General features: G+C 39.5%; 1 protein-coding gene across 24 annotated transcripts in view; it reads left to right on the top strand.

The window, feature by feature from the left end:
* The window catches only part of ptprdb (protein tyrosine phosphatase receptor type Db), a 221,713-nt gene that overhangs the window by 150,679 nt on the left and 58,989 nt on the right, over positions 1-12,045 (top strand). For all 24 annotated transcript variants that reach the window (XM_007551700.2, XM_007551701.2, XM_016671248.1 and 21 more), the window contains 2 exons: positions 3,878-4,023; positions 6,614-6,755. In XM_007551700.2, coding sequence (XP_007551762.1) covers positions 3,878-4,023; positions 6,614-6,755 — 288 coding nt within the window. The remainder of the gene's footprint in view (positions 1-3,877; positions 4,024-6,613; positions 6,756-12,045) is intronic.

The following is a 12,045-nucleotide window of genomic DNA, read 5'->3' as shown; positions in this document are numbered from 1 at the left end:
AGAGATAATTTCTGAGTCTTTTTCTGTTTAATTTAGTCAATACTTTCAGTTCCTTGATTTTAATGAATAAATATCTATAGAAACATAAAGACGCAAATCTGTAAATAAATATATAGAGACAAAACACAAGTAAAGTATCATAAACATGTATAGACACGATTTTATAGCAGAGGTAAAGTGTTTCACCTCCTTACCAGATAAACTATTTGATTATATAACTAAATAAGGTAAATAATAAGTGATTAGCATAATAACAAAGTTATTCATTATTTCAAGCAGTGAAAAAGTGCATATTTTCTCAGTGTTTTATGGTCATCTTATTTTTCCATATGGTTTTCTTTAATAGAAAGGCATTCTAAAATGCACGTAATCTTGACACATTATAGACGTAAATCTTTCTCCCTGAGGGTTTCATCGAGCATCTGTTCTTACAAACTTGACTTCTCTTGAGTGTCCCTCTCGGTTAAGAAACCATCTGGCAGCAGCAGCGCGTCCCGCTAGTCCCCGTACACTGCCATTAGTTTCCTTTAATTTTGCTGTTCATTAAAAAAAAAAAAACTCTTAAGCTAGCCTCTATCAGCACATAACAGTTTAGTTGGGTTTTATTGTTCCTTTGCCTTTAAAACATTTTTGTTAAAAAGAGAGCTGAATCCTTGCCATCAGTTAAGCAGAAAAAGCTGATAATGCTCAATTCCAAAGTTTCTCTTTGGACCTTGCCTTTAATCAACTTCAAGACAAACACAATAGATGCTATAAAATGTAAATTGCATCTGATAGGTTTGAACGTCTACAGACTAACTTAAAAATCATGAAATATTAAAAAAGAGAGTTTATTTTCTCTTCATTTCTTTTATCCTTAGCCTGTTTTCCATTGGCCCAAATGCCAGTGTATAATCCTGCCAAGCACCACAATCTCAAAAAAAAAAAAAAAAATCTCTGATGATCACAAGCAAAAGACCAAACGGTTAGAACATTCTGACGCAATGACGAAAAAAAAAGAGAAAAGCAGAAGGAGAAAGGATCAATCCAACGATGAGACAGAGGATTGAGTGAAAGAGGATGGGATGGGGCGAAGTGAGGGATATAAAAGAAGAAAAAGCAGGAGGGTTGATAAATGGAGATGAGGAGACACATTAAAGAGAAGAGGACCCAAGTTAGAGGAGCTGTGGAGAATACGGTTGAACCACTTCTCTCCACCAGTGCCCCCCCACATGCACACACTTTATAAAGTCAGTCAATGTGACAGGAAGACTTATGTAATACCCCAGAGATGGAAGGAGGAGATAGGGAATGAGAAACAAGAAGAAGGGAAAGAAAAAAAAAAGTCGCGAGGGGAGCAGCTGCAAAGCAAGAGGAGGAAGAAGTTATTCAGAGAATTAAGAGTGAGGAACCGAGATAAGTGCAAGATGGAGGGAACCTTCGAGAGTGAAACGGTAGATGTACGAAGAGGCTGGATAGATAAAGAAAAACGGGCGAGATAATGAAAAAAAAAGCAATTGGAAGATCTAGCAAGCCTGTTAGCATGGCTCTGCTGGCTTTACACTTTTCATTTGTTTTGTGGGTGAGAGATTAGTAAGAGGATTAAGGGAGAGATTCCCCCGCTCCTCATCCTTTTTCTTTCCCAGCCTTCCCATGTCTCTCTCTCTCACATATCCTCTCACTCCTGCAGCACAAACCCACTCACACTGTAACGGCATGCGTGAGTTGGTGTGAGGATGGAGTGGCAAGCTGCACACATTATGGCCTCGAACAAAACAACACGAACCAGTTTCTGTTAATCTCCAAACTACTATTTTATAATGCACAATCAGTTGGAAAAAGTGGCATAGAAAGAGTCAAAATATCAAAGAAATAATGGTTTTCTTGGCAACTTCCCAGAACATAGGTGAAAAGTGCATGAATAATGTTCATCAAAGGAGAAATACAAAACATTTCTCCAATTAATTCTAGTTATCAAACCACTCAGTTTATTATTCAATGTAGTTTAAAAAGTTTCTATCTTAGGAAACTTGCATAGGGCATCAGCAAGCAATGCGAGTTAAGAAATATGGTCATAATGGGAAAAAGTAGAATTCACAAAAAAATTACAACATAAAAAAATTGAATTTTTCTGTTATGTAATTTTTTGATGTGGACTGATTGTAGCTCAACTTATTGGAGTATTTTTTTTATTGTTTTTGTCATTTCTCTCTATAATAAATGCATTTTTCTGTATCATCCTTTTTTTTGCTTATATTTTCTTCTCTGGAATTCCGAGTTGTTGATTTATGTGAATGTCAAATCATTTGCCTCTTGCAGTTACTCTATTGAATCCAGGTGCTGATTTATGTGAATGCACATAAAGCTGCATGTGAGATGGTACTTGGCTGTGAAGCACTTAAGTTTAACAGTTAATTGGTTGCTTTTCTCTTATTGTTTGGCGTCACATCTGGTTCCCATTCTGCGTCTCGTTCTTTCCTGCCCATTTTCCTCCCTAGTTCCTCATCTGTTCTTCTCCATCACTCTTTGCTTTTCTCTTAATTTCTCCTCACTATTTCCCTTTCCTCCCCCTCTCTGAACAGCTTAGCTTTTCTCCCATTCCCCCCACCCTCCTTTTAAACAGCAAAAAGCAATTTCTCTCCCTTTGTCAGGGCGCTTGGCGGTAAGCCCTTAAGTAGGGATTTTCTGGTTTGGCTGGAATGCCATTAGGCAAGCTGGTGGTGACGCGCCGTGACTGACGGGCCGAATCTTTTTGATGTTGTGATGTCACAATCCAGCGGAGGCTGGGGTTATGATATTGTTGGCGTACCCGGAACGTGGGGCTTTAGTGGTCATGTTAGAAGTAAGTCTTCATAAATCCTTTATGGCACAGAAATATTAAGCTTCTTTTTTGATACAGGGACAGAGGGAAAACATGATGGGAGCGTGCACACACATACGGGGCAGAAGAGACACACACAGACACAAAGCCACCCACATGCATGTCTAAACTGGGAAATTCACTACAGGTCCACTGCAAGTAGAGTAAAACACAGACAGAAAATGAAATGGCTTGCTCAGAAGTTTTTAAGCATTTAGCTTAAAAAATCACTACATACAGTGTGATGTTATTTTATACTGTGATATAATTAGTGTGACGTAATTATGTCATATTAATTTAAGACAGATCTAAATGCTTCAAGAGACATAATTGAACGAAAAAATGTACTTTGTTGATTCTTATAAAAGTAGAAATAATGAAAATGGTTGTTTGAAATATAACCACAAATTTCTTGCTGAAACTATGGAATGGCCAGCACAAGACTGACGCTGCTCTTTTACATTAGTTGGACATTATTATGGTATTCACTCAGTTATTGAAACAAAAATATAGGATGATAAGTTTAGAGCTGCACAGTACTTACAGTGGCTGTTGCTATTGCAGTATCAGTATGTGCAATATTGCAGTATCAGTATGTGCAATATTGCAGTTTCCAAGGTCTGCATTGACACGATAATTGAACTGGTTCCCTACATTCATACTCTGCAGAGTATGAATGCAATTTACCAAATATATTTGGTAAATTGCATGGTATATGATTCTCCTTGATTCCAGCACCTTGAATAGATTGCCCTGAATGGGATCTGGGAAAAGTAAGAGAAAAGTGGAAAAAGTAGTATTAGTTGCAATGCTACGTAGAAAGCTGGTCTGTAATGCTGCCTAAACAAATCTGTCTTCTATAGCTGCAGCTAAAAAGAACCTGAGCTCCATAATCAGGCAACAAAAATGACTTTTAAAGGAATTTTAGCAGTAGTGAAACAGTGATGAAACTTAGGACCGAAGCGAGTTGAAACATTTACTCACACATTAGCTGTCTTAATGCGATATTGACTTTTGAAAATGATCTCTCCCTCACAGCTCCACCCAGATTCACGCGAACCCCACAGAACCAAACAGGAGTGCAGGGGGGAGTGGCTTCCTTCGTGTGCCAGGCTACGGGGGATCCACAGCCCAAGATTGTCTGGAATAAGAAAGGCAAAAAAGTCACCAACCAGAGATTTGAGGTATGTTAAACGCCTGACTGCTAATCTGAAATCCTATATTGCTGTAAATAAAAAGAAGTGGGTACAGGTTAGCATCTCATAACAGAGCTCAAAACAGCAGCTTATTGATTGGATTGTTGTTTACAGGAGAGTTTATTGGGGTTGAGTTGACCATATCCGGGCTGCAGCTTCATAATTAATGGATTAATGGATGGGCATCAGAGATGCATTCATCTCCTCTCAACTCTCAGAGTGAATGAGCTTCTTCTATTATACCAGGTCATTATCTGTGAAGAGCCACAGTTCTTTTTGTTCCTTCATGTGATACTAAACTTTGAAAACCCAATAACTTATTTTAATGACACAGTCCAGAATTTTCTGTAAACAATCAAACTCACTTTAGATATAGTTTGCCCCCTACATAACATGACATGTTCAGTTTTTTTTTTAATTTTTATTATTATTATAATTATTTGTTTTGCTATCCTGTAGTAAATAAATACGTGATACAATTTGCCCTCTTATAAACAAGCTCAAGCACACACATATGTCTCAGGCCACGTTACATAAGGCAATCATTAAAATTTGCTCTGAAATTCCTCCTTCAAAAGTATTTATTGGTGTGCCCTACTGCTGTAACAAAACATCTAAGTCATACAGAGCATGACGTTGAGTAGCAATAAAACACATTAAAGAAGTTCATAAAAAAAAAAAAGATCAGCACCAAGTGGAATGACCAGAATTCATAATCTAAATTGTTCAGTTATCATTTTGAGAAAGGTCATTTTAAAATCCATATTGTCTGGGAAATGCATTGGGATAATTTTCAAGTATCAACGTTTCCCGTATAAAGGCTGCATTAAACACCACTTTCTTTCATAATTGGTACCATGGGGGAGGATGCATAGTAAGCCCAGTCCTGCCAGTTAGCCTCCATACCTGTCCCACTTTGCAGCAAAGACAAAATACACAAACTCTCAGTAGTCAGAAGTTGTCATTTTAAGCTGATTGAGATCAGAGTGCATGCAAGATAAACGGTTTACTCATTTAAAATTTCCAACAAAAACTTTAAAGTGGATAAATTCAAACAGAAATATAAATATTTCTCTCTTTTTGCCCGTTCATTTCATTAAATTGCCATTTTCAGTCGTTGCTTCAGCTTCACCACCTTTTGCAACATCAATCCTCCCGCCTTGGGAGGATTGATGGCTCAAATACACAAGTTGAACCCCTTGCAGCTCAAAAGCAACTTTAACTATTCAGAAACTATTTAGTATTAAATCCCACTGTGTTTACTCATGCTATCCGATCTTACACCTCTTGTGATGTCATCAACCCCAAAACACTTAAAGCAGAATTCACTGTTTTTTCTAGATCCCTTTACCAAGTTTTGTATTTTGTCACATCCTGCTGTAGAGGTTTATAATTCAGAGCCCAGGGTGCTTCTACTGTCTCCATTCATCTGTTTTCATAGAAGGAAATAAAACTCTGGATGGTATTTTTATGGTGAATATGCTAACGTGTCACAGAGTCCCATTATCCACAGCAGCAGCTTTTCTTAAAGTGATAAATCATCATAGCCTCTCATAGAAAGGTCTATTATTTATACGGTGTTGCAGTGACAGTTGATATTTAACTCAGCAGTGAGAGATCTGTTTCATAGTTGTATAGACAGTGTACTTTAAAGCTCAAAAGATTCAATCAGTTTACTTGTTTTTCTACATTTATACTTCAAAGGTTGCGCAGGTGTGTGAAATGCCATGTGCTTCAACTCTCTTATAAGTCAGATGATGCCTCGGGCTACAGTCCATATGATTCTTTTACACTCGGTCTTATTAGTTTCCCGAGGCGTTTAACCTTTGCTTCCCTACTTGGTGAGTCGCTCTCAGACGGAGGAGACGGTGAATCAGCCCTCCATCCTGCTCAGCCACTGTCACCCTGAATCCAGGATGCTTCTCTGCTTCAATAAGTCCAGTTTCCTCGCAGGTTTAAGTTCATCTCTCCGTCTTCCTGTTTGTGATCAAATCACTCGATTAGGTCTTTTATTTTTAATCCAAAACTTTATGAGCTCGAGCTCCTGCAGAGTCCTCGCTGCTGCCCTGTTGGACAGGGCTGGTTGTGGGATTTGTCAATATTGGATTTCAGTCAGTGGAAACTTTCCCAGAATTTTAAAACCAGATCAATTACATGAGTGTATTAAGCTTATGCAAGTGCGGTTGTAATGCACCATCTAATCTTCGTGAAAAGAAAAAAAAAACCTCATCAAACGTTATTGGATATCTAAGGAGAACATGATAAATATGCACGAGTAATTTCCTTGTATTTCTACCTCAGAAAGTGATTTCAGTGCAGTGGATGATTAATGGTTTCCAGAATCTGTTTTAATGTACTTTTCATCATAAATGATGACTCAGGAAGGGTCTTAAAAGTTTGTTGTTTTTTTTTATTAGAAAGATAAACCTAAAGCATAACAGCTTAAGCTTTATTGTAGAAATAAAAACAGTTGGTTTTAATCTGAAACAAGTGACGCTTTGAATGAGCAAGTCATTTAATTTTACTAAACTAATATGACTTCATATCAATTTATTCTGTATACAAATTCATTTTTCAGGTAATAGAGTTTGATGACGGGTCCGGTTCGGTCCTGAGGATCCAGCCGCTGAGGACCCCCAGAGACGAGGCGATATATGAATGTCACGCCTCCAACCCAGCAGGAGAACTGACCGCTGCCACTCGACTCAGCGTCTTACGAGGTCAGTGTGGACGCACATGCACTGCTTCACATCTGGGTTATCCGTATGGTACTCAGAGAACCTCCCCTTCCAAAACATAACTGGTCCTCATCGATCCTCTTCTTTGCCTACCCTGACGCGTTAGGGTCTGTTAAACATCTCCTTCCTCTTTTTTTTAATTGCGATGAGAGCAGATCTTCATTGGCTTCAAACATAAGCAGTGCATAACTAATCTTCATTGTCATAGAGGGATATTCAGTGAAAAAAATAAATAAAAATCAGTCCTTGTTATACATAGGACTAAGAAAAACTGCCATTCGATTCAGTTTTACAATATATCGCTTATCATAGCGGTTCAAATCATTTGGTAGCTGTCATAGAACGCTGCGGCTACATTTATGTCATTAGCTAATTACTCAGTGGTCTTAACAGGACCTGCTAATGACTTCCATTCACTTTTTCTCCACATTTTCTCCTGCTTTAACAATAGATTTTAAGGCTTTTTATTGAAGTGCTATGTGAAGCAAAGTGGAAGGAAAATTGTGTTTTTTACTAATAAAGCTCGACACAGTTGAATAAGTTCTTTTGTAGAGCCACTTTTCCCTGCAAATACAGCCGCCGGCCTTTTGCAATTTGTGTTTGCCAGCTTTGCGCAGAAAAAGAGCTGGGTTCTCACTTTAATCAAACTCCAGTTTTTTTTTGCCTAAAAGGTCCGGTTCATTTGGGGAGGTTGGAATCCACGTTCAGACTCTAATGTGGACCAAAAAAAGGCATGTCTTGGCTCAGTTGATGTGAACTCTGGTGTAGTTTGAACACAGATGTGAATGCCAAGTGGACTGGAGACTGATTCAAAAGCAGGAAATAAACTATAGTGCAGGGTATTGTGGGTAAATGTAAGTAAAAGAAACATGAAAAATAAGCGCTAGTGAGAGAAATTGCTTGTGCTGTTTTACAAAGACAAAAGAAAAATCCTACAAACACTAAAATATGGAGAAAACCCCAGATATATCAGACATATATATATATATAAAATACATACATAGCTACACTTGTGTGCAGCTGTGATCCTTGAATTATTGCGGTCGATGATTTATGTTCGTGTGAGTTCATTAGTGCAGCTAGTGATGTTTGAGTTTGAGTTTCTGGAGTCCATTAGGAGAACATTATGCACCAGTAGTTCAAAGCTCAGGAGTGTCTTAGTGAGCGAAGTTCCTCAAGTGTGGATAATCACATCACCTGCCTCTCCAGGAGTGATGCTCATGGGGAAAAGGACATGGAGCCTGTTGTTCTTCCATCTCCTCGCTCTCTGTACCTCCCTCTTCCTCTCTGAGTGGTATATCTCCTCTTATCTTACCATCTTTTTTCTCACAAGTTCATTTCTTTCTTACTCTTCCCTTCTCTTTTAGGTGCATTCATTCTTCACTCGTTCCCCCTCTCTCTCTCGCTCTGTGTCTCTCATGCTCTTAGGTCCGCTGCACAGCAGCCTCTAAATTATTCACATCAGAACACTTTGCATCTTCTGTGCTGTTCCGCTCCATCCGTCCAGAATTTTTCCTGTCTCACATGGTTGTCTGTCTACGTGTGACAATGCGCATGTGTTAGTGCATCTATTTAAAACTGGATTGTAAGCGCGAACGCTTGGCTTCCGTGTTTACATCTGTGTGCGCTTTTCTTTCCCCCATCTCTCTTGCTTTAAACTGCAGCTCACTCATCATCTGTCTCTTTCTTTATCAAGAACCTAACCACTCAAGCACACACACATACACAAACGTGTCCTCAATCTCAGACAGTCCGTCTTTATGTAGTGATTAGCCTCTTTCTGTTCCTCTGAGGAGTCATTGTGTTGTGGATGAATAAGAGGACACCTGGGAGCTGCTAATAGTCCCTGATAGACTGTCAGTCGAAATGTCAGTTGCAAAGCACACACACACACACACACACACACTTGGACACACACACACACGTGTGCACGCATGCAGATTCGCACAGGATGCTCACTAAAACACGCACTCCACTTGTGTCAGTCATGTGTCCTGAGGTCCCCCCTGGCTCTTTAAAGACACAGCTCCAGTGACTGAGTGGCTGACGGGAGGGATCCAGTGTAAAGGTCAGCTGGCTTAATTACTGATGATTACAACCAGACTAATTGAAATCCTGGCTCTCAGTAAATGGCTCTGATTGGCAACGGCTGAAATAATAATGAAGCTTGGAGCAATTTTTCGCTCAAATATCCCACTGCTCTGTAAGTCACCAATCAAATTCAAGAGTTGTCTGTTTGTCCGTGTGGATGTTTGATGACCTAATAAGACCCCAACTTTTTCAGGCACAACATCATCTGCTAGAACGAACGTTCACCTATGTGAAAAGCAACGTCCGTGTTGGGATGTTGGCTGTGTTTACTCGCATGATGGTCACTCAGAGAGAAAATTAGAAGAGGCACAACGCCTCAAACATTTTCTCAAAGTGGAAGCCTGATGCTCCACTGGCTTGCCTCCGTTCTGCCGACGGCGTTGCAGCTGCGAGGGTGAGCTCGACTGCTGCTTGTTCCTCGCAGGGCGCACGTGGAGTAGGCAGCTAGATCCTGCCCTCAAAACGCAAAATATTAGTAAAAACAGTTTTCTTGAAGCATGCAAAGGTCTGTCCTGAAACTCAGCATAGATGTTGTTTGTCACATTTTTTTTTTTTTTAATTGATGGGAGGAAAAAAACTGAGAAATCCACTGAGGCAACAACACTGGTTACCTCGACAGCTTGTTTGCCTTGAGGCCTCTCAGATTGTTGTTGTCATGTTTCATTTCAAACAAAAGGAAAGAAAAGAAGACGAGATGACGTTGACACACACACACGCAAGAATACTGAAGCAGCTACACAAACTCAACAAAAGCAGATGCCATTTTCAGAGTAAAAGCCAAAATAAAAATAAAAATAGCTTCTTGTTTAACACTAATTACATGCCTAAGTTCAGCCTCCGTAGGCAACATTCAGCTCTATGGATTTTCAGATTTGAAATAATTGCCCAGGCTATTTCATTTTAAGCAAAATGAAATATGCAATTTTTTTTTACTTTTTTGCATGAGTCCCATGGAATGTAATATTGTATTGGTTTGTCTGAGAAAAGGTTTGCTCGTTCTTGAAAGACCAGAGTTTCAATGCAGTCCTCCAGGCAGATGATACCAACATGTGTACGGAGTAAGATTTTAGTCTTGCATGATGAATAGTGTTCACACATCATTTCTCACGATTGTGGGACATGATGTCCCTCAAATTAGATTAGAAACTGGAAACTGTGGAAGAGGTAGCTTTATCCAAATAAAACATTGTCGTGTGGAAGTTTGTAGAAGGTATAAATTTTCGCCCAGATGTCAGATATACACCATTTTTCTCATTTTGTCCAGGACACCATGACTTTTTATGCGGCCCTCTAGAGTCTAGAGTGCCTTGAAAATAATACTTTCAAGATAACAGTTGTGTGCTTAAATGTTTTATGTCAATAAAGACGCTCAATACTGTGTCATTTCAAGAAGTGCTAACAGAATGCAGCTAATTATAAATATAAACAGTTTATTAATGGGTAGTTTTGTCAATACTTTCAGCCGTATCTTCCCTTCGAGGTCATCCATGACCTTTATTTGGCCCAAAATGAAAATGAGTTTGACGCCATTGTTTTAAGTCAATATTCCTTATTAGGAATTTATGTCTCCAGTATCTTACAGCTGTGAACTGGATAGAAAAATGTTTCTCAGTGCAATTCATTGCCTTCACTTAATTAGTAAATGGTGTCCAGCTGAGTGTAAATTAATCTCCAGCTGTTCAGTGAGGATTGTAGAGGTTTGTTAGAGAATGTTATTACATCATAAAGACCAAGAAACAAAACAGACAAACCAGAGAGAAATTTGAGGAGATGTTAGGTTTTGAATATCTCTTTGCGCTCTGTTCAATCCTTTATCTAAAAATGAAAAAGTGTAGCAGGGGTACAAAGCATTCAAGCTGTCTACCTAAATTGGCAGCATGGGCAACGAGAGCATTAATCGAAGAAACGGCAAGAAAGCCCATAATAACGGTGGAGCGGCTGCAAAGACCCGACGTTCATATGGTGCTTATTCACAACAGGGATAAGACGTTCCTGTCAGATTGCACCAAAATATAAGTTTTTGCCCTACATGCAGAAAGGTAATGTGGTGGTGGCAGGATTATGATGTGGGGAGGTGTTTCTTTCAGCATTCACAGTAGACAGGCAACTCTTCTACACAGCACAGCACATGTCATTACTGGAAGAGAAAATGTGAGTTTATCAGATGCCTCCCAGTTGATGTGATTGAACTTGTGCTGTTTTGCTAAGAAGATTGGGTCAAAATTTTGATTTACCCTTTTCCTTCACATGCACTTGCTCTATTGCATCAAAAAATATTAAATATATTGTATGACAAAAGTTTAAACTGAACAGTGTAAGGGGTGTAAATACTTTAACAAGGCACAGTATGTTTGGTGCTGTTGCGGCTCTGATGAAAGAGGCAGTTCATACTTTAGACCCTGTGACTGAAACACTAGAGTTTTACATGCAGTCCTCCGGGCAGATGATGACACTAAGCCAGAGCTGTGTGTGTGTGTGTGTGTGGAATACATTTTTAGTCTTGCATAACATAACTGTGACACTATTCTCTCACCATAAATGAAACACAAGCAGGTTCCCATAAATTTCCTTTTAATGACTCCTTACCCCGTTTTAGCTGAGAGTCTCTTCCCCTCAATAGCGACTTCCCTCGCTGAATAAGAGGAGGTCAAATAAATTACAATCCCCAGCCAATTCTCTGAGCAGCTGTGTTTTACATGTGATAATGTTGGGTGCATTGTTGAACCTTGAACACTTTTAGATTTGTCAGCCCACATCAGGTTAACTTCAGCACAAAAGAACCGAAGAGAACCCCTTTCTGCTGCGTCTGGGGATAAAAACGTGCTGCTGCTGCTGCTGCTGCTGCTGCTGGAGGAACTTTGCTGTCTGTGTCAAAATAAAGTCGTAATCAGCTGCGCCTGTACTCCTCAAATCAGAGCACTGCGATTGTGTTCTGAAATTTTTAATCCCAAAAACGTGAAGGTGAGCTCCTGACACTAAACCAGGAATTTCATAAGTGAGCATATAGATGCCGTAATTAGCTGTGAATAATTCTGCGAAAGGTGTACGTCAGGACACATCTTCGTTGGCAGGCCTTCACGCCTCTCTGCAAGCAGATCCATACTGGCAGCTCCGTTAGCGCATGGGTACAAGTGGCAGAGGGAGTAGCATTCCGACTATTCGCACCCTCATTGTTCAGTTC

The sequence above is a fragment of the Poecilia formosa genome, unplaced genomic scaffold (assembly GCF_000485575.1).
Source record: "Poecilia formosa unplaced genomic scaffold, Poecilia_formosa-5.1.2 Scaffold43, whole genome shotgun sequence".
NCBI classification, from domain to species: domain Eukaryota; kingdom Metazoa; phylum Chordata; class Actinopteri; order Cyprinodontiformes; family Poeciliidae; genus Poecilia; species Poecilia formosa.
Note: the sequence above shows the minus strand (reverse complement) of the source record. Positions and strands in the feature narration are given on the sequence as shown.